Source organism: Prionailurus viverrinus, chromosome B1 (genome assembly GCF_022837055.1).
Source record: "Prionailurus viverrinus isolate Anna chromosome B1, UM_Priviv_1.0, whole genome shotgun sequence".
NCBI classification, from domain to species: domain Eukaryota; kingdom Metazoa; phylum Chordata; class Mammalia; order Carnivora; family Felidae; genus Prionailurus; species Prionailurus viverrinus.
This window is the reverse complement of record NC_062564.1, coordinates 174,566,441-174,589,141: the sequence shown is the minus strand read 5'-3', so window position 1 is coordinate 174,589,141 and position 22,701 is coordinate 174,566,441. Positions and strand designations below refer to the sequence as shown.

At 46.2% G+C, this 22,701-nt stretch overlaps 1 protein-coding gene across 6 annotated transcripts in view; it reads left to right on the top strand.

Moving 5' to 3' along the window:
- TBC1D1 (TBC1 domain family member 1) overlaps nucleotides 1–22,701 on the top strand; it is a 225,515-nt gene that overhangs the window by 161,839 nt on the left and 40,975 nt on the right. For all 6 annotated transcript variants that reach the window (XM_047855658.1, XM_047855657.1, XM_047855656.1 and 3 more), the window contains one exon: nucleotides 16,956–17,141. In XM_047855658.1, the coding sequence (XP_047711614.1) occupies nucleotides 16,956–17,141 (186 nt within the window). The remainder of the gene's footprint in view (nucleotides 1–16,955; nucleotides 17,142–22,701) is intronic.

The window sequence follows — 22,701 nt, the reverse complement described above, 5'->3', positions numbered from 1 at the left end:
TTCTACTTTCTGTTTTCTAGGAGTTTGACTACCTTAGCTACTTCGTGTAAGTGGAATCGGTATGGTATTTGTCTTTTTGTGATGGCTTATTTCACTTAATATTGTGCCCTCAAGGTTCATCCAGCATGTGACCGGATTTCCTTCCTTTTTAAGGCTGGATAATATTCCTGTGTGTGTGTGTGTGTGTGTGTGTGTGTACTACATTTTGTTTATTCACATGTCAGTGGATATTTAGGTTGTTTCTACCTTTTGGCTGTTGTGAATAATGATGCAGTGAACATGGGTGCGCAAGTAACTGCCTGAGATCTTGCTTTCAGTTCCTTTCCATACGTACCTACAGCTGGAATCATGGGATCACGTGGTCATCCTATTTGTAATTGGGAGGAGCTGCCGGACTGCTCTACAGCAGCTGCCCCACTGACATTCCTACTAGCACTCACAAGTGCCCCAGCTTCTCCACATCCTCACCAGTAGTTGTGTTCTGGGGTTTCTTAAAGTGGCCATCCTAATGGGTAAAAGGTGATATCTCTATTGCAGCTTTGATTTGCATTCCTTTAATGAATAGTGGTGGCGAGCATCCTTTCATAATGCTTATTGGTCATTCCTAGATCATTTTTGGAGAAATGTCTTTTCAAGTCCTTTGCCTATTTTGTAATGGAGTTGTTTGTTCTTTTGTTGTTGTTGAGTTGAAGAGTATGGATCTTTAGGTCAGACTGGGTCTGGGCTTAAGTCCTGTCTCCTCCATTTATGAGCCGTTAGCCAAGGGCACTTGCCACAGAGTCCTCTGCTGTCTCTCGGGTGTGGTCATAGCACCCACCTCATGGAATCCGGGATGTTAGGACAACCAGAGAGAAAGTATCAAAGAGACGGAGGCTACATAAAAGAGCGTAGACAGTCTGTTCCTAATAGGTTTTCGAAGGAAACAGAAACAGCTGCCTTCTCAGTCCCCACCACAGACGGCAGCCATCCTTTAATTCCATCCCCCACCACCTTCCCTTTTATCATCACTGGACTGTAGGACAAGCAAAGGGATGTTCTTGGGCAATCAGAGACTCGGGCATATAGAGGACATGCACGTTGCCAAAAAGAACCTCTGTGAGCCTCCTGGGCAGGGTGCCGGTGGTTTGCACAATAGCTTCAGCTTGTCGGCAGAGTGTATGTCATCACTTGAAGTCACAGCCAGAGGAACCTGGGTCCTGCTCCCGCCCCACCCCAGGTGCACACCTGTGGTGACAGGACCCACCTTGCCGAGCCACACCGTGCTCTGGATTCACAGGTAGAAAAGCCACATGGAGGCCAAGAGTGCTGACAGACACAGGGAGTGGTTTCTCTTCAGTCCCTTAATGGGGAGAGACAAAAGACCAGAATTATTGCCAAGAAATGTCCTAGATGTTGCACTCTTTAAAATCATCCCAGCAGCTTTCCAGATGTCCAGGGGTTGACAAGTGCAGAGAGCTGAGACCTGGCCGGCTAAGCACACGGTTCCCAGGCTCTCCGAGGGTCAATCCCCGCCGTGCTGACATTCTTCGGAATTTAAGATGCCGCTTTGGGGCCGTGTGCACAGCACCTGGTATCCTGTGTTGTGCCAAGATGTTTAGAAAAGTGTCCATCCTTGAGAGTGGAGATACTTTAGCAAATTACTTTCGTTCGTTTCAGTCAGAGCAGCCAATATTTCACATTTGTTTTGTCCCGTGCACACATAATACCTCTTACTTCTTATGAATTCCAAATGGAAGCTCAGAATCCTGGGATGTGCCATGTTCAGTTATGGTCAGGAGAGACTTTCAAAAGGAAACGTTATTTCTTTAATGAATTTTTGGGGTGAACTCAGCTCTGGTAATGTTTAAAAAATTTGCTTACTACAGAAACAGTTTTCAGAGAACATTCGAACTTGACACATCCACTTTAACTCATAAACCAGATTGGTTGAAGTCTGTTAAGGTTTTGAATGAACATCAAGGTACTGACTTCTAAGAGATGGAAGCCGTCTCAGCGATCACACAGTTTGTTTCCATTTCCTCATGGAGGACAAAGCCCAAAGTTTTACACCGCAAAAGCCCAAGCTTCCCAGCTTCCCAGCAGTCATGGACACCCGAAAAGAGTGCTGCTTTCTGAGCTGGCTTCCTTCAGGATATGGGCCCTTATAAGGAAGGCTGCGAGGCCGGGGTTTTCCAGGTGGAAAGGTCACATTTCCACATATAGCCCACTGAGCACTGTGTCAAGTCGGGGGAAGAACCGGGGTCGCTGCCGTAAACTTCTTGTTTCACAGTGTGGACTTCCCCATCCCCTCTCCCCAGCGAAGCACAAAAGTATTTCCTAACTTTTAAGTCATGGGCTTCCTTTCATGGAGTCTGACCTTAGATCATATCCAGATAAACATTGTGTAATGGGATGGGTGGGGTTCGAGTTTTTAGCCACAGATGCACGAGAGGAGGAGGGGAGGGGAGGGCAGCAAAGTTTGTAGCTGGGGCTAAGTCACAGTCCTCCTGCAGGGCTGTCCTGCGTGCAAAGCCCCATTGAGGTTTCCTTGCTGCCTGTGCAGGTCACCTGTGTGTGCCTCTGGGACCTTTCCTTCCTCTCTTCTGCCTCTTTGGTCATAGATTTCATCCTTACAATCCCCACAGTCCCCTCCCCTGAACTCACCGCCCCCCTCCCCCCATGTTGTTTTGTTTTAAGTTTATTTATTTTTGAGAGAGAGAGACAGAGACAGAGAGAGAGAGAGAGAGAGATACGGGGCTCAAACCCATGAACCATGAGATCCTGGCCTGAGCTGAAGGCAGACGCTTAACCGACTGAGCCACCCAGGTGCCCCTCTCCTGAGCCGCTTTATGTGACAGGGCTTCCCGTTCCCACCACTTCCCACCAAAGGTCTCCCAGCTCTTCTCTGGGCATTAGGGGACTGTGATGTGACCTCATTTTATATTATTTCTGGCTAAATAGCTCCAAATACTCCTCTCCAGAGGGGAGTCCTAAGTGTGCCTGCCCACCTTGATCCCTTCCTATGGGGCTGGGGTCACGATCGCACCGTCTCCTGTGTCTTGCTCCTGCTTGGTGTGTGCCAGGCACTTCAGATGCTCATGCCCCGTTGTGATGCTGCTTTCAGAGGGAGGCGGGTTGTGGACCGAAGAGAGATCGTGCCACGCGGACAAAAACCCAGAACTATAGTCAAATTCCTGCAGATAGAAGGCACTTTTATATGTGCAGTGCACATCCAAGAAAAGACCCGAGGGAAACGTGAATATATTAAAAGAACTTACCTTTGGGAGGTGGGATTATAGTCGTCTTCATCTTCTTCTGTCCTATTTTTCGGTATTTCCAGTTGCCCTGTAATAAGTTAGCATACTTTTTTCAGGGCACCATTTGCTGCCCTTCAGGGTCCCGTCTGCACGGCCGCAGCAGCTTTTCCTCTGCCTCTCAGCATGGCCCTTTCTCTATATGCCTCGGACTTTTATCTCACATCATCAGGGTACAGTGATACGGGCTTTAACCAAAGTCCAAAATTTGCGTGCAAAATGCAGTCCCTACCCCTGGCACACTGAGGTAGATTTATTGTGTTATTTAACATGTAAATGTTCTGAGTGCACAGCTGTATGTGAAGCACTGTACCAAGAATCGGGCTGAAAGTGGATTGGGGCTGGATAAAGGGGTGTGCAAGCACAGTAAGGGAGACATGACAGATACCAAGGGAGAAGAGAGGAGGGGAAGGGCTGAGTGCAAATACAGCCAAGTTCAAGGTTCTGAGTTGGAAAGCTGCACTGCTGAGGGGAAGAGCCTTCCCGACCCCTCCCTGGAGGGTTTTGCTGTGGTCTTGTAGTGATGAAACGCTCTTTTGTGCCGTAAACACCAACAATTTGGGGTCTACCACTTTGTTGGGATAAAATGGTCTTTTTCCATGCCAAACTTAATAAATATTATTTAGGTACAAATTAAATACATTAAATCCACCTGTTTATATTGTAAATGTCTGTGTGGCAGAAACTGTGTCTTGATTTTTTGATTCCTTCACAAAACTTTAATGTTTTTCACCTTGAATGTACAGTTGACCCTGACCAATATGGGGTTGAACCACACAGTCACTTCTCAGATTTCCTTTCAAGGAATACAGCACAGTACTATAAATGTATCCTCTCTTCCTTAAGAGTTTCTTAACCCTTTCTTTTCTCTCCCTTTGTCATAAGAATACAGTATATAATACAGATAACAAAATGTGTGTTAAATCAACCATTTATGCTATCAGTAAGGCTTCCAGTCACCAGCAGCCTCTTAGTAGTTGAGTTTTGAGGGAGTCAAAAGTTGTGTGTGGATTTTCGACTGCATGGGCGTCATTCCCTTAGCTCCTGCGTTGTTCCAGGATCAGCTGTTTTCTGTGATTTTTTGTCAACAGATTGTTTGTCTCATGTCCTGAGGCTGTGGAATTGTTCTGTTTTTCTTCATCATCGTACAAGTGTTCAAGTGACTTTCACTGGAAACTGGGCTTATCACCCACACACCGGAATAGGACGCCAGGCAGTCTGGGGACGTGGAGGCACGTTTGTTCGGTGCCTGGTTGGGGCCCTGGAACAGGTTGGGTTGGAAGTACCATATGCAGTCTTCTTCCTTCGGGGGTAAGTCAGGTTGTCCTGCATTGACAAGGAAGCAGGCTGGGTGAGGGAGTGGGAGTCCACTTCTAAGCCCTGTCCCGTGACCTGGGTTATACGAGGTGCCACGACATGAAATGTACAAGGTGGTCACCTGGCAGCACAAGCCAGTTGCCACGCTGATGTCAGTAGCACGTGCTGTGGGTTCAGGAGGAAGGGTGGCTCTGAGCTGGCGTGCCTCGGTGCCTCTGCCAAGCAGCTCCTCCTTGCTGGCCTCCAGGTCTCCCCTCCCCCTGCAAAAAAAAAAAAAAATGTTCTGACTTTTGCCAGTCCATCAAGACTCAAAACACCATCCCATCCTGTTCTTCCAGTCATAATAAAACCTTGTTACCTGTACCTTGAAAACTTTTTTCTTGGCTACTGACTGAACTTTTTAATTTTTTAAAAAAATGTTTATTTTGAGAGAGAGAGAGAGAGAGAGAGAGAAAGAGAGAGAGTGTCCTAAGCAGGCTCTACACTGTCAGTGTAGTTTGACAAGGGGCTCCATCTCACAAACCTCCAGATCATGACCTGAGCTGAAATCAAAGTCAGATGCTTAACCAACTGAGCCACCAAGGTGCTCCCTGACTGAACTCTATTTATTTGTTTGTTTTTGAGAGAGTTAGCACAGAGAGAGAGAATCCTAAACAGGCTGCCAGTGCAGAGCCCGATGCAGGGCTCATACTCAATGGAACTTGAGATCATAACCTGAACCGAAATCAAGAGTTGGAGGCTTAACCTTCTGAGTCACTCCAGTGGCCCTGACTGAACTCTTTTTAAAGGAAAGTTTTTAGAGGCCCTAAAAACATGAAATCCAACTGCTCTGCCGAACTGGAGGGAAGGGGTAGTTCAGAAAGACGCTGGCTCCTGCTATGGATTGAATGTGTCCCCTGAAAATTCACATGTTGACTCCCCCAGTACTTAATGTGTTGGTATTTGGAGGTGGGGCCTTTGGGAGGCAGTTAGGTTTAAATGAGGCCGTGAGGGTCGCGCTTCTGTGATGGGACCAATGGCTTACTTATAAGTGAGAGGAGGAGGAGACCATGTGAGGGCCTGACAGGAAGGAGGCAAGCCAGGAAGAGGGCCTTCCCCAAGGGCCCGATCGTGCCGGCACCCTGAATTTGGACTTTCAGCCTCCAGAACAGCGGGTAGCAGATGTTTGTTGCCATGGCCGCTCAGCCGGTGCTGTGTTGTTTAGCGGCTGAGCCGAGACTGCTGCACCCCCACCACTGCCCTGGCCCCTGCACGGGCTTTGCTGTCAGCTCCACGGGGTGTAGTTGGAGAGCTCTCCTTCAACAGTTAGCCGCTAACCCGTACCAGGTCTAACTCTGACCCCCCAGTACCTTGTGCTGTGGTTGGGAGGAGGCGGAGGGATTTCCTCTCCAGGCTTCCAGTAGGAACAGTTGCAGAGCACCCCCTCCCACCCTCTGACCCGAGACTGAGCACATCTTCCTTGCAGGGCATGGGGCAGGGACTGTTCTCTTTGGGGGAGGCTCACAGGGAGAAGGTGCTGGAAGCCGTGCTGTAAACAGATGAGCTGCTTTTCTGCAGATGGTCAAATATCACGAATTGAGAAGTCGCGATCTTAGCTTTTAGTAGTATATTTTTCTGTTTCTGCTGGGTGACTCATCAGCCTATGTTTCTGACTATTTCTGTTCATATCTGGAAGTTTTCTGGAAGGAAATTTATTATCGCGGTAATAGTGTGGGTAGTTGATCTGGGTCAGCAGTGGGGGAGGGGGATGACTTTCTGAATGCATTTCTTGAGAAACTGGTATTTTATTTTGAACCATTACCTTTGACAAAAGTTAAAATGAGGTTTGACTGGCGTTTGAAAATCAAGATATGTTATATCTAAAATTTTTGTTTAATAGTCAGGTTATCCATAATGGATAGAGTCCTTAATTAATTTGAAATAATCTATTTAAAAGGTAACTCCATTTCCTTGTGTCATATAATGTGAAGCCACCAATTAAGGCAAAGGTACAACTTAAACTAAGTGGCTAAAAAAATGCTGAATGCCAGAGGCCAGACATCCTTGAACTTCAATGTGTGTAGAATTCTAGACGTTAAATCCCAGATCACTGGGTCCCACTCTGGAAATCGTGAACCAGTAGATCTAAGGTGGGGCCGAGAATTTACAGTTCTGCCAAGCAGTCAAATGATACGGTTGCTGCTGTTGTGGAGACCACACTCAGATCTGGTCCCATAGACGGAACCCCTGGCCTAGATTCTGTGGATGGTGACTGTGTGTGCTGTTGTGAGAAAGGGTCGGGGAGACATTTGTCCTCTGTACCCACAGTGAAGTCCAAGCAGGTGGTCTTGGCCGGCAGTCGTCATGGATGTCAGTGATGAATGTCAGATGGCCTGACACTTTTTAAAGGCTCCGTCTGGCCGAGATCAGAGGGCTAAGTGTGGGTGGCAGAGTGCCTCCCCACGTTAAATGCCCACTGGCTCTCTGAAACAGAACCCAGCAGCTTGTAATTTTTTCACTTCTCTGGAGCTGGTGTCAGGATGGCAGTATTGCTTACTAGCACAGGCGGCCGCTCACCCTTGGACCTGACTCATTTCTTGCCATCTGCGTGGACTCCCCCTCCCCAACATACACACTTTCCCAGGGGCATGGGGAATTACCTGAAATTCTCAAATTCGTCGTGACGTTTTCATTCCTGCCCTTCGCATGGAGTGACCTTCCCGCTCTGGCAGTTGACCTTTCTGGTCATGCTTCGGCACCTAGCGCTTGACTGCTGTCTCCAACGCTGTCCCTTCCCCCACCCCCTTGAAGGGTCAGATTGGGATCATCTCTCCTGGAGGTCGGTCTTCCATGGTGGCCCTCTGCACTTTACCCTATGTGGGCTATTATCCTATGGGCCCTTTCTCACACTGGCCTGTCACGGTGGCCTACTCTGCTCCTTCCTTGGGGACAGAGGTTGGTTTCATTTCATTGTTCTTGGGATAAAAAGCTTGGTCACAGGAGTGATTAACACCTTCTTTGTAATGTTTGTTATAAAGCTTTATAAATAAAGTTATATGTATACATATCAGGTATCTGTACTCATGTGTAGATGTATAAAGTTTATGTAAAATTTTATTATAGTTTTTGCAATTTAAGACTAAAACTGTTGAGAAGAGCTGAGGCTGACACTTGAACCAGAACTGTGGGTTCCACGCAAGTTGCTTGTTTCTCCTTCTGTGCACACGTGTCCTTGTCCCCTCCATCCAGATTGTCCCTCTTTTATTTCTTTCCCTTCTGCTTCGTCTTTCCCTAAGATGCCCCATGCTGCTTGATCTCCTGCTTCCCTGAGCTCCTCTTGAATTTATTGTCTGTGCTCAGGACCGTCATCATCAACCCCAGGGATGCCATTCTCAGAATTATGGGAGCTCGGCTGAGGTTTGCCACATAAAGGTCTGGCAGGGCAGGGAGTGGCAGGAGGAGTCTCCCCAGAGGGTGCGACCTTGGAGCCGAGCTTTGAAGGAGGAGGGAGTCAGCCAGACAAAGAAAGGCCAACAGGGCATCCCAGCCATTGTAAGGGTGGCCATCCCTCTCCAGCGCTTCCCTGCCTCACGTGCACGGGTCCTGGACACACTAAGGCAGTGACCAGGGGCCCCCTATTGTTGGGGGGAGCCCCTGGGACGACACTGTTCTTTCCCTCATAGAATAAGTGTCTGTCTTCCCCACTGTTCTTCAGGAAACCGGATTTCCCCAGCCCTAGTCTGATTGTGGAGAAGTCTAAGCAAAAGAAGGATTTTGCCAGGTTTAGAGTAAAATAGATACTGTTGATAATAGAAATTCAGTATTACCCCTGGCCAAGTACGATGTTATGTGTTCACAAGGATTTTTCATTTAGTCTGTGCAACAAAGCTGTGGGAGGTGGATGCTGTTATTTTCTGTGATTTATGGTTGAGGAAACTGAGGCACAGGGAGTCAAGGGGCTTCTTTCCTGGGTAGTAAGTGGCAGCACCGATGCCATAAGGTGCCTTCTCTTCTCTCTGCATTCATTCCCAGCATGTTGAGCCCCTGGAGTCTGAGTTCTAGTCCTGGCTCCACCAGCTAATCAGTTCTGTATCTCGGGCCGTGCCATTGAGGGGGTTAAAAACAGACCTCGCTTACCAGGTGGTTATGAGGATGAAATCACTGGGTACTTACAGTGCCTGGCACACAGTAACTGCTCAAAACAATGTGAGTCTGTATGTCTTTGAGCCTCAGTTTCCCCATCTGGGAAGGGGGTTGTTGAGCTAAGTCATCTCATAGCACCCCTTTCAGCCCTGAGTTTGTGTTCCTGTGAACTTGACCGTTTCCCCCTCATCGTCCAGAAGAAGGCGGGAAGCAAGCAAGGGTGTCTAGGGCAGTCGTCATGCAGTGGCTGCTGGTGGACAGTCCCAGGACACCCCTCTGGCTGGCACTGACCTTTCGTGCTGGTGCTGGTGTTTTTCCACTCAGAGGGGTCTCAGAAAATCGTAAGAACCACAATTTGAAATCCAGCGTTCTATAAGTGGTAATAGGAGAGAGCAAACTACGACCAAGCTCAGTGTTCTGTATTCCGACAGGCTGGATATATGTTCCTCTTTATAGTCTTATTGACTTCAATCCAGAAACAAGAGCCCTGACCTTCAGCCCCTTTGAAAAGTGTTCGTGTCATTCCCCTTGCAGATGCAAAAACAAATGCTATTTATTTCAAAGGATAATTTTATCTCCTGCATTAAATATAAAAATTCATCTACAGCATTTTCTTGGTTCTTTTCAAGCTTATGTGGGCCTTAACTTTCGTCGCTGCCACCTCCCCGCCACCTGGGTGCTGTGTGCCTCTGCTCTCAGAGCTCAGCCCGGAAGGGGGCGGCCAGGGGTGCGGTGGCCTGTCCAGGAGGAGCCCCCTGTCCGCCTTGAGCCCTGGACCCTCCACCTGGCTCTCTTCCCTGGATTTTCTACCACCATGCCGCCTTCACTGCTGCTCCTTGGAGCTGTCCTCACAGTTCCTGAGCGGGTGGATTCATTCAGGGCTTTTGGCTTCCTCGACTCCCAAGTCCTCTTCACAGAGTCTTGGAGACTTCCCCCCACAGAGTTAATACGGAAGGGTGTAGAGCCAGAGGCCTGCAGGATCCTTGCTTCTGTTTCTAGTTTCTGCATATCTTGTCTGCTGCTTTTTTATAATGTGTGTGTGCCCGACTTCTCAGCACACAGCCTCCCTCCCCTGCAGTGCATCTCAGGCTGAGAGTTAGGCTCACTGTTGGGTATTCAGAGCTCCCTCGGCCCCAGCAGTTTGCACATGGTTTTTTACAGTAGCCCTTTGTTTTTCTGATCCACTAAGCTGTGCATCCCCTGACAGCCATGGTACCTTCCCCTGCTGAAGAACGCATACATGAAATACACTGTCCTTAAAAACTGGAAAAACCTCAAATCTTCCGTGATTCCCGGTTCTTACTGATTAATACATTAACCATCCAATGCTTTCTGTAATCTAGGCTCAACCATTCTTGTCTTGTTGTCACATACACACCATCTGCTCATTGGCCGAAATGGGTCATTGGTTGAGTAATCGCTGGTCACCTGTACACGTTGTTTCTGCCACCCCGTTTGCCTGAAATGGCTCCCGTCCTTTCCACCTGTGTGACTTTTCCTGTCCTTCAAGAACCACCACCGCTTCCAGAAAGCTGATCCTGATGATGGTGGCAGGAAGAATGTTGGTTGCCATTTTATGGAATGCTTGCTCTGTGCCAGGCATAGGTACGTATTTAACGCTCACAGTGCTCCAGAGACCTAGACACCGTTATGCAGATTTGTAGTTGAAACAGGCATATAGCATCAGACCACATGTTTGAGGTTGAGAAGCTAGGTTAGTGGTGGAGCTAGGATTTGCCTCCCGGACATGTGCCCCCAGAGCTCACGCTCTACCTGACAAACAGGAGAGATTCATTTCTTTTGCTAAATTTCTCAAACACTTTCTCTGTCTTTCCTAGCAATCATGTACTTCTCCCAGTCACCCCGTTGAAACTTGAGGGACTGTGTCCCATTCATATCTGCCATGTAGCAGGTGGCAAAAAACTTAGAAACACTTCTTTACGCCAAATGTTGTCTTTTTTTTTTAAATCCTGTTTTCTTACTGGTAGACCATTATATAATGTGACTGGAGAAAACGATGAAATCCTTTTTATTGTTACTATTTTCCATAAAATATCCAAAGAAGTCATGGTAGGGTTTAGAGCAGCCTTGGGTAAATGACCTCTTTTGTTCGGTGACTGTCTCACGTGCACCTGCTGTGTCAGCCCGCACAGGCAGAGCAGGGAACATGGAAGCCTCTGCCCCCCGGGCAGCTGCCTCCTGTCCAAGGAGCGGTAAAGCAGCTCGTGCTTTGTAAACAGTTTGACAGCATTCATGGAGGACTGCCTGTTCCTTTCTTAAATCTACACGGTTCTTTTACTTTGTTTTTTTAAGACGTTTTCTTCAGCTGTTGGTAACAACAGATGCTGCAGACGCTAATCCCTGTTGTTGTTAACTTTTCTCCAGAGGCTTAACGTTCAGTTGTAATTCTCATTTCCAAGGCCTATTCACGTTGTTAAAACGGAGGATTCAGAAACACTGGAATTTTAAACGTTTCTTTTTCTTTTGGTGTGGCAGATCAGGAGTTTTGAGATGGAGAGAGTTATAAAGTGCTCTGTTGATGGGGTAACAGAAAAACCCAGAATACTGGAGAATAAGGGCCCATCTCTTCGTGTTCTTCCTGGAGCTCCCCTGTCTTACAAGGCACTTATTGTGTGATTTAATGTTGTGTCCATAAAAGGAGGAGAGCTGCAGCGCAAGCCCGACAACAGCGTCTTCTGCAAGTAGCAGCGAGGAGCCCTGCCTTCCGTGCTTTACTGAGTCGGGAGCTGGGCAGATGCGAGGCTGTATGCGTGCGTGGTCCTTTCTCCCCTGCCCTGCCCTGTCACGGCCTCGGCTGTGTGCATACCGATGGCGCGCACACATCTGTGTGCAGAGAGAGAGTAAAGAATGTGGCAGTGCGGTTGCAGGAGAACAGTTTGGCAGCTAAAATATTGACACACCAACATAAATCATATTTGTGACTCTGTTGAGAAGGTCACGGCAAGGATTTCAGGAGAGGTGATTGTCTCTCAAGGCCTCTGACATGTAGCTGGTTTTGAAATTCTCAGAACCCATTGAAACCCATCGTTTCTGCAAATCTCTATGATTTAAGCATGCTACATCCTGTCATTATAGGACATGTCAAAATAGTAAAGTGTAATCCTTTGCTAGCGTGTTATTGTGGCCCTTGGTTTTGTGGCCTTGCAGACTTCATAAGTATGTCTGTCAGTGCCTGTGGGCGCCACAGTTGGGGCAGTCCGGCGAATCTCATTTGTCACATTTGGTACCGAGGGGCTGGCACCCAAAAGGTGTAAGTGTTTACAGAGGTTTTCAAAGAGGGACCGCCAGACTGGCCTGGGGGTGGAAGAGCCCCCCCGGGCCAGCCTCGACCGTACTCCTCCCTGTCAGCCTCTGTGCAGCAGCGGGTCAGCGAGAGTGTGGGTCAGGAAAGGAAGCCAGATCCCCAGTGTTGTTCCAAAGAATGTTAGAAACATCAAAGGAACCTCTCTCAGACCATCTAGCATATCCCATCCCAGGTACATATAAGTGATTCAGTAAATACTGGTGAAAATGGCTTAGGAATTATCCAAGTTAAAATAATGCACATACTGGGGCACCTGGGTGGTTCAGTCAGTTAAGTGTCTGACTCTTGATTTTGGCTCAGGTCATGATCTCATGGTTTGTGAGATCAAGCCCTGTGTTGGGCTCTGCTTTGACAGTGAGGAGCCTGCTTGAGATTCTCTCTCTCCCTCGCTTTCTCTCTCTCTCTCTCTCTCTCTCTCAAACTGAATAAACTTCAAAAAAATAATGCACATATTTATTATTAGAACAAGGCTCTCAGCTGACTGTCCAACATCTTAATATTATTCTTGTCCTGACCCTGTCACTCCACTCAACCCCATGCATGTGAATACACATGGACTGTACCTCAAGCACATGTGTGCATGCACCCATGAGAAAAGACTGTTAGAAAGCTATGCCCTTGACCCAAATCTAGATCTTTTTGCATTGATAAGAAAACCGCCCACTAGGATTAATTATACAGGCCAGATTTAGAACAAAGGATAATATGTTTAAAAATTGTTAATTATAAACTATAACATCAGTAATTGTCACCACATAAAAAGAATTTGGGTGAGGGGGAATATATTTTTACCCATTCCCAGGATTTAGGAGAGGATTAAGTGATGGGGAGTTATACTCTGCATGGAGTTCTTGCTGAGGATGATTTTGTTTTCCTTCTCCTCCCCACGTGTGACAGTTGGCAATGTCAGGGCGTTTTTGATGGTCACTCCTGGGGTGGGCAAATACTACTGTCCTCTGGTGTGTAGAGCCTAGGGAACCTGCTAAATCCTCTAAAATGCACAGAACAGTCCCCCGTGACAAAGAATTATCCAGCCCAAAATGTCAATCGTGCTGAGGCTGTGAAAAGCCTGCTCTCAGCTGTTAGGTTTATTTGGTGACCTTTACAGTGGATTAGCTTTTATTTCGTGAATTCAGAGGTGAAATTAACACTAGGACTGGTCATTTTTCTTTGTATGCTGCGCTTGGCCTTGGCACCCTGGCTGAGGCCGGGACAAGCCGTGGGCATGTGTGAACGCCTCGATTCACGCAGTCGATGACAACAGTGCCTGCACGAAGTTTTAGCTGCTAGTGGTAGCAGCGAAGGGAGATGAGCTGATGTGCCCAGTACAGGGGGCTGTGGGAGGGAGGGCCAGGGGTAAAGCTGCCTTGTGGAGAAGGAGCTCTGAGAGCCAGCGGTGGCGGCATCGCCTGGGAACTTGAACCGCATTGTTCGGCAGAGTTTCAGCGGCCAGGATGGTAAAAGAAAAAAGGGAAGACAAGAGCTCAAATGGAAGAGTTGAGGCTGCAGAATAAGATGAAATAAGAACACCGACTAGAATTCCTTCTGAAAAATGCAAACTCTCGGCCTCCCCAAAGATCTGCTAAACCAGAATCTGGGTTTTAGCAAGCAAGATCCCATGCGATGCTTGCGCATCTGGAAGTCAGAAGAGCCCTGGGTGAACGTTCTGTACTTCACATCGTGGCCCTGACTCTTGCCAGCCATGCGGCCTGGCCCAGGTTACAAAACTTCACTGCACCTTAGTTATTCTGGCTGTAAAATGGGGATGACAGTGTCACCTGGTTCGTGAGATGGTTGTGAGACCCAGACGTGCGTATTTGTGTTGAGGACTCAACGGTAAATGCTTACCAGGCTGAGCCGTGACGGATAATAAGAAAACTAAGCTCAAGGAGAGCACATTAGGGAGGCAGTGCGTGTCCTCATCTCCAGGCAATGCCTGTACTCCTTGCAGATCTACTTCTTTGGAAGAAGAAAATAGCAAACACTGGAGCTTCGAAAGACTCTGGTTTTTGTCAGCAAACCAACTGGCAGAGACTGATGGACCTGGGGACCAAACAGCCGAAACTCCCAGACGTGTTCCATCAAGTCCAGCCTGGCCTATGCTCTGTTCATTACCTTGCAGGGTCTGAAAGTCAGTAGGACTGTGCAAGATGCTCCGGAGGAGAAAGGTGTTGAAGAGGGGAGGGCAGGTTGGAGGCAGGAGGCTACTCGAATGAGCCCTTGACTGATTAGCGGGGTTTGAGAATGGGAAAGAATTTCTAGACTGACTGCTCCTCGTGCTCCGTCACACAGGTGGGTCCCTGGCTGCCTGCTCTGTGCACGTGAAATCATGTGTGGCGAGCCTGTCCCCCTCCCTGCCCCGCCTGCCCCCTCCCCACCCCGCCCCACAGTGAGTCCGTCTCCCAGCAATCTCCTTTTGGAAACAAGACCCTTGCCAGCCAGTGGGCATATAAATCCTTCAATATGAGATGAAGCAGAACTTGAATCACCACCACATTGTTCAGCGGAGTTTCAGCGGCCAAGATGGTAAAAGAAAAAAGGGAAGACAAGAGCTCAAATGGAAGAGTTGAGGCTGCAGAATAAGATGAAATAAGAACACGGACTAGAATTCCTTCTGAAAAAGGAAGAGCTTGAGCTATGTTGTGTTCAGGAACGACTAGCGCTAACAGCTGTTGGAGGGGATTGGTTTGTTTTCTGAGTGTTTTGCAGAACATTTTTCAATCTCTGATTTACATCATCACAGGTTTGCATTATTTTTCCTCAGTTTTTTAATTATGAAAATTATTCATTGTCACAAATGTAGGAAATACAGAGAAAAACAGCAAGCACGCCCAGACGTCGTACCCATCTAGTTGTTCTTTTAGTCAATAGCTATGTGCCAGGCACCTGCTGGGTGTCAGGGACTATGCTGGATGCCAGGGAAACCCTCAGGGACAAGGTGGCCTTGTCTTGCTTTCTTAGAGCTTACAGTTGAGTGGCTAAATCTTGATGTGTTTCCTTCCAATAGTTTTTTATGTGCCCTTAATGACTATGTAATAGCAAATAAAGCTAATATTCGCTGTATTCTTACTGTGTGTTGACCCCTGTTTCAGTTAGTGTATGTGATATGTATTAACTCAATCCCTGTAACAGTTCTGTGAGGGAGGTGCTGTTATTCCTGCCCGGCAGATTGGGAAACCGAGGCATAAAGAGGTTAAGCAGCTTGAAGATCACAAAATCAAAAAATGTGGAGTCTTGATTAAAACCCAAACAGCTTGGCTCCAGAGCCTGACCTTTTAATCACTGAACTATACTGCTTCTCATAATATTTATAAGATTGAGATCATTCTGTACAGACAAGTGTGATTCCTGCTTTTATACTGACCATTACACGTGAGCACCCTTCTATAAGAACAAATGTGCACAGACTACCTCCAAGAGAAGAATTTTAATGTATTCATTCGTTTAATAGGATCATAAATAAACAGATAGAAATGTGATGGTAAGTTTTTAAATGCTTACAGAGATCACAGAGCATTCTTAATGCTTATCATAAATTATTTTAATCCAGTAACTTTAAGAGGAGTTAAGATGGACAAGTGACTTTAGGAAATGAAATGTTTTGTAGCTTATGTTTGATTTCATAGATTTCATAGCAGCAAATCAAACCCAACCTTAGCCAAAGATAATGAGAAGTCAACGCTAACAGCTGTTCTGGAAATTAATCGTCATGTGGCATTGTGTTGGAGCACTGGAAGAGACTGAATGTTGTGATCTGGGTGGTTGTGAGATTTGAGTTGTCTGAACGGCTTTTCAAAGCATGTGTTAAGACCATGGTTTTATTTAGATTCAGTTTAGACTGACATTCCCATGAATCCTTCGCCTCAGGTGAGGTCTGCTCACACAGGAGCTTTTGCTCTTCTCCACTAGTTTCAAAGTGAGCAGGTGGGGCGTTCTTTCCGCTGGTCTGTAAAGTATCTGTGGGTTATAATAACCTTGTGTAGCAGTGGGGTCTGCAGTTGAGAAAGATACACATGCATGAAATGTGAAGAGATTTCAACTAATAACTAGAAATTTGGAAACTGGTGACATAGGAAACCTGAATTGTAGAGATATCTAGCAGAAGGCGTGAACTTCCAAATCAGGCAGACATCAGTTGCGATCCCAACACACCTGTGTATTCACTGCCTGACCCTGGGCAAGTTACTTTGCTTGGCTGAGCCTTAGTTTTCTCTTCAGGCTAATTAATCCCTGCCTCTGGCGTTGTCATCAGGATTAAATGAGTCTGTCTGTATAAAACTCCTGGCGTGGTGCCCAGCACTTGGTAGAGGATCCGTTAATGGTCACTGTTATTATTGGCTATTAAATATGCTTTCATCTTCTTCCAAAATACCTAGCCTTGTAACATAGTGGTTAAGAATGCACATGGAGGCCAGACTCCTTGGGCCCCCAGTCCTGGCTCTGTACTTCCAGGCTGTGTGACAGTTGGCAAGTGTCAAATGTGCTTCAGTTTGCTTTTCTTTAAAACTGAATAATTACAGTAGCTACATTTGAGGGTGGTTGAGTGTTAAATAAACTAGTATCCATAAAGCCCCCAGGACGATCTGGTACAGAGTGAGCACTCTAGAGCGTTTGCTGTTACCAATAATACAGTCACTAACTCAGAAGAAAATAGAAATATTACACCTTTGAAAGTAGGTATCTTTGAACATTTCTTCAGCTCCTACAACTTTTGCTTACTGTTTGATGTATACTTTGATGATTGTAGCTCACACCCAATTTATTTCAATGCATATTAAAACTTGAATTTTAAATCTGGTGATACCATTTCATAATATGTGAGCGAGCAGAATTTTCTGATCTGACACTATGTTTAAATATAAGTCTTACTGTTCTGAAATGTCCTTTTCTGTCCCCAGATTACTCTGAGCTGGGAGAGCTACCGCCACGATCTCCTTTAGAACCAGTTTGTGAAGATGGGCCCGCTGGCCCTGTCCCAGAGGAGAGGAAAAGGACATCTCGAGAGCTTCGAGAGCTATGGCAAAAGGCTATTCTACAGCAGATCCTGCTGCTCAGAATGGAGAAGGAAAATCAGAAGCTGCAAGGTTGGTTTGCCATATTTTTTAGAACGAACAGGGCTGATAATCTTAATTTGTCTTGGCTCTGAAGTGAATCGCATCACACATAAGAATGCCATCTTTAAAAAAACAAACAAACCAAGATGCTGTAACATACGTACATACATACATATATACAAAATATCTGTTTACTTTTTCAAAGTGGAGTTAGTGCTTTTTACTTTCTGGAGGCTTCATGATAACCTCACCCAGTGCATTAAATTATTCCTGGATGGTCGTTTGCGGCATAACATCTGGAACTTCCAAGAGACAACCCTCAAATGTAAGCTTCAACTCTCTGAAGAGTGTTTTTTTTGTTTTGTTTTCTCTTTCCCTCCTTACTTTGTCCCCAGCCACAGTCTGTGCTGGGTGGTAGGTGTGAACTAATCCTGCACAAATCAGTGAAATTCATAACCTCACTCTATGTGCCTTTTGAGTGGGTTGCAGGTAACCTAAAGCAAAGAGGACGAAGCTTCAGCATTAGCTGAGTTCTAACTGAACAAGATCGAGATGTTTTATAGACAGACTCTTTTAATGCTGCCGACAGCTTTCCAGAAGGCAGGTGTTAGCCTGAAGAGGAAACTGAGGCTCACATCAGCCAAGTTCTTGCCTGGGGTTATGTCAGTATCAAAATACGACTTGAACTTTGAAAGTTTAGATTTTGTTCATTTCCTGTTTTCTTTACTGTTGCTTGAACCAAAAAATATTATCTTCATAGCAGCTAAGTGAAGTGGGTGGTATGGTGGAAAGAACGTGGGTCCTGGAGTATAGAGAGCTGACTGGATATAAAATACTGGGCATTTTGATGGGGAAATCTGAACGTACTCTTTCCAAAGGAGGCTGTGCAGGCGGTTCACTTGTGCCGCCACGGCCCAGAGCAGTTTGGCAGTTAGAGCACATTTCATTGAATTTACTCCTTGGCCGCAGATGTTCGTCTTTTATCTTGATGTCTGCATATAGAGCTGAAGGTTATTAAGGCACCAAATCTCGTAAGGTTCATAGTCCACCAGCGCATGTCATCTTTGACCAAAAACACGAAGTCAGATACAAAGTAATAAGACCTTTGAATATGAAAGTAGTTGAGCATTTGGCGTGGGCTACTGACAGGTGCTGTGGGCTCTCCCTGTACCCAGTATTGAGGCTGAGAGACCCTCGAGGTGCTGTGGGAAAGGGTGCAACCGTGAGGGGAGTTTACTGCAGTGATTGCTAAGATTTCTTCCAACTTGGTTTTTCTACCATTTTCTTGGGTGTTCTTGAAGGCAATTCTAAAAGCAGATCTTGAAAGAGACTTGACAGTGATCACATCACTGAAGGTACATCAGCTACATGACTGCTTTGGAGCACAGGACTCATATTCATGCATATATTGGGTTGGGGTCTTTGTTGAAAAGCAGAGAGGCAGTTCAGTTCATCATGTAGGCCATAAGTCCTGACACTTCTCCGGGCCAGTCTGCTTGCAAATGACAGCCACGGAAAATCAGGGCGTAGCTGTAAAATGGGCATGGCACCTGCTGGCTTCTTGGGACGTTGGGGGCGTCATGGCTGCCATCGAAGAGACTGATCAGTGTGCCACGAGAGCAAAGCTTCTGTGAAGCTGTGTAAATGATGATTACAGACAAGAGTGAACAGGGAAGTGTTCCCTAAGGTGACCTGGAACACCTGGCCAGGTGTTGCATCAAGTTCACTGGGCCTTGCCAACATCTTGCCACCGCTTCCTCATTCCATCTGGCGATGGTCCATCCTGTGAGGTCTTGCATTCTTGCTATTTGCATTAATTTCTCTTTTTGTCTCTATAAAGTTCAACATATGTCTTCACCATTGTGGTGAAAGCACAATAAATTGTTTGATTCAGAAAGCATTGACTGTTTCTGTGAGTACAGTACCTATATTGCTGAGCCACTTCATCATCAATAAGAGCCTGAAGGTGAATTGCCTAAAAAAACATTTTGTAAGCTTTGTTGGGGTGGGATGGGGGCAGAACTTTCTCATTAAATACAGAAGCAAGATTTGACATGAACCAACCAGGAGTATACCATGTACTAGAGAGACATTCTGCTACACTGTTTGTTTGTTTAACTTCTTTTTAAAGGAAAGTTAAATTGTAGCTGGGTGTGGGATGTGGTTCTTGTAATTGATCTAGTGTTTAAGCTAGATTGCATGCTGTTTGAGAAAGAAATGAGAAGAACATGTGTGAAGAGGTTCTTCCATGGTTAATTAAGCCTATTTCCTAGATTTAAAAAAAATTTTTTAATGTTCATTTATTTTTGAGGCAGAGACAGAGCATGAGTGGGGGAGGGGCAGAGAGAGAGAGAGAGAGAGAGAGAGAATATCCAAAGCAGACTCCAGGCTCCCGAGCTGTCAGCACAGAGCCTAACGTGGGGCTCGAACTCACGGACCTCGAGATCATGACCTGAGCTAAAGTCGGATGCTTAACAGACTGAGCCACTAGGCGCCCCATCCTAGATTTTGAATATGTGGATTAAGTATCTGTTACTATTCGGGAAGCATTGCATCTGAGCAGGAACCAAACCACATCATCTAAATTCTCTTCACTCCCTTATAGGCGGTTGAAAGCTGAATTCTAATTTCCCCAGATAACTTTTAATGGTTCTGGGACCAAAATACATTGCTTGTCTCCCAAGCCAGCAGTCTCCACCATGTCCCTCTGCAAGGCCATTCCTCCCCTATTACAAATGAAGATGTGAGAAGCCCAATGCAGGACAGGATGTGTGGTTCAGTACAACCATGGTTTGGGGTCAGAACACTATTGCTTATCTCACTGACTGATGTAATTCAAAATTTCATGCCTCAGATTAAAGTATTACACTATATCTGCATAATGGTATGATAACACATTGAATTTTGTATTTTAACTGAAATGTAATTGATATTTTTTTAAAGGGTTTTTCCTGGTTAAGCAAACGCATTATGTTGGTTATTAAAAAAATAAATAAATAAAGACTGCGGTTCTTCTAACATCCCTACAAGTTTGGAGGTCACTTAATCACTGATGCTTCCAGCCTCTTAGCCTTTCCTTACTAAAGTTTTAAGAGATGATGGTAATTCGGGCACCTGGGTGGCTCAGTGAGTTAAGCAGCCAACTTTGGCTTAGGTCATGATCTTGCAGATCATGAGTTTGAGCCCCGTGTCAGGCTCTGTGCTCAAAGCTCAGAGCCCGGAGCCTGCTTCAGATTCTGTGTCTCCCTCTCTTTCCCTCTGCCCCTCTCCCACTCATGCTCTGTCTCTCTGTGTCTCTCAAAAATAAATAAAAACATTTAAAAAATTAAAAAAAAAAGAGGTGATGGTAGTTGGAAGAACATTTTATTTGTGAAGGCAGTCGCTAGCGACGCAGGATTGGGGACAGGCAGCTACAGCCTACGTGTAAGAGACATAAATCAGACCTGAACGTCATTAGTCCGAAGTCTGAGTAGGCTCATACATTCATGGTAGATGGTAATAAATGTTTTAGATGAATCTTCTGTAAGGTTAGGTTTGCTCTCGTGTAGTCCTAGTGTCCCATAGCCCCAGAAATACTCAATTGTGGGTTTGTAGACCCTTATTTAATATTTTAAACGGTTTGGTCTTGTACATAAAGGCCTTGTCTGGGAGCTTTGACATTTGTTGCAAGCGTGTACCATCCGCATTGCTTAATAAGACATGTTGGAGGCTCTGGATTTTTTTTTAATTTTTTTTCAACGTTTTTTATTTATTTTTGGGACAGAGAGAGACAGAGCATGAACAGGGGAGGGGCAGAGAGAGAGGGAGACACAGAGTCGGAAACAGGCTCCAGGCTCCGAGCCATCAGCCCAGAGCCTGACACGGGGCTCGAACTCATGGACCGTGAGATCGTGACCTGGCTGAAGTCGGACGCTTAACCGACTGCGCCACCCAGGCGCCACCGGAGGCTCTGGATTTTAGGCAGCAATGTTAGGACACTCAAACTGCAGGATGGTGCTTAGGCCAACGGTAAAATACATGGATTAAGCCTTTTCAGCGGAATCTTCTGGCTAGATGTTATTGTCCTGTTGAGTTCAGAGAAGGCTCCTTGCATAGCTTGCTGGGCTCTTTAGTGCAGCCAGACAGGCTCACAGCAGAGCTCACTGTCAGAGAAATGTCCCTTGGCACTGAGAGCCCAGTGCTATCTGCAGTCACTGGCCAGCAAGGCTAGTCCTGAACCTGCTTTGCCACAAGGTGGTTTAATGGGACCTTAAAAAACATGTATTCTTCAAAGTGAGAAGGAAAAGAATATAAAGATGGTAGGTAGAAAATCGCGAGAGAGGCAGCACCAGGCCTGGAGTCACTTGACTACCCACCAGCCAGTAAATAACTTAGGGCAAGCCCTATACTTGCTCTGAACTTCAGTTTCTGTGTCCATGAAGTGAGAGGCTGGATGAGGGACGTGTTCAGCACCATCTTTTCTTGCATTTGTACTTGAAGGAAGTAATCGAGTCCATTAAGCACATAATCCATGCATCACATGAATAAGGTCTTACCATTAGGGTAGTGTTAACTAGATTAACTGAGTTAGCCTTTGCTCAATTTCTGACACAGAAAAAGAAAATATTTCATGTTATCAGCACTTAGTTTGTCAAGCAACATTTTAGACCTTTCCTTATTTGTCTTTATATTTTTGATAATTTGTGAGCACTTGCTGATTAGCAGAAATTTCTGGATGCTTGGTATATTTCATCTCACTGAATCCTCACAAGAATAACTCAATGAGGTAGCTGTAATTCCCGTTTTAAAAATAATAGACACTGGAGTTCAGTGTAGTGGTTGGACCTGGAGGAACGTATTGGGGGGGAGGGGGACTTTGGGTCCTGCTCCAGCACCTCCGACTTCTGTGGCCCCTCCTCTACTCCTGAATCAAGTGGGGATGGGGGTGGGGAGAGCGTGTGGACTTTCAGGGGGCTGGGGGAGGACACACTTGGAGGGGCGGGGGTGGAGGGAGCACCGGGACCTTCAGGGAGCTGGGGGAGGACACACTTGGGGGCGGGGAGACCATGTGGACTCTCAGGGGGCTTGGGGAAGACACACTTATGTGATGTCTGCGTTGACTTAGCAGTGTCTCTAGGACTACGAATGGCTGTATGCCAGTAAACTTAACTGTTGAGATGCAATAGACAAACTGCATGAGAGGTACAGTTTACCAAAACTGAAATGAGAAGAAAAAGATCTGAATGGCCCTGTATCTGTTAAAGAGATCACATTTGTGTTGAAAATCTTTCACTCGAAAAAACTCTAGGCCTGGAAAGCTCCCCTGGGTTCTGTCAAACATTTCAGGCCCCTGATGGATACATGCCTAGTCGCAGAAAAAAGATGTGTAACCATAAGCCCCATAGTGCGATGGAGAAGGGCAAGGTCCCCAGGCCCGCCCCACCTCCTGCTCAGGAACCTGGGAGTTGCTGGTCAGCCTCTCGGCCTTGGTTTTCTCAACCAGCACCCTGCCTCAGAGAGTCATTAAGATTAACTGCTGCTGAATATAAAGTACTTAGGACATAGCATTTGTTTATTATTATCATAAAGACCACAGTTGATCGTCTCTGCA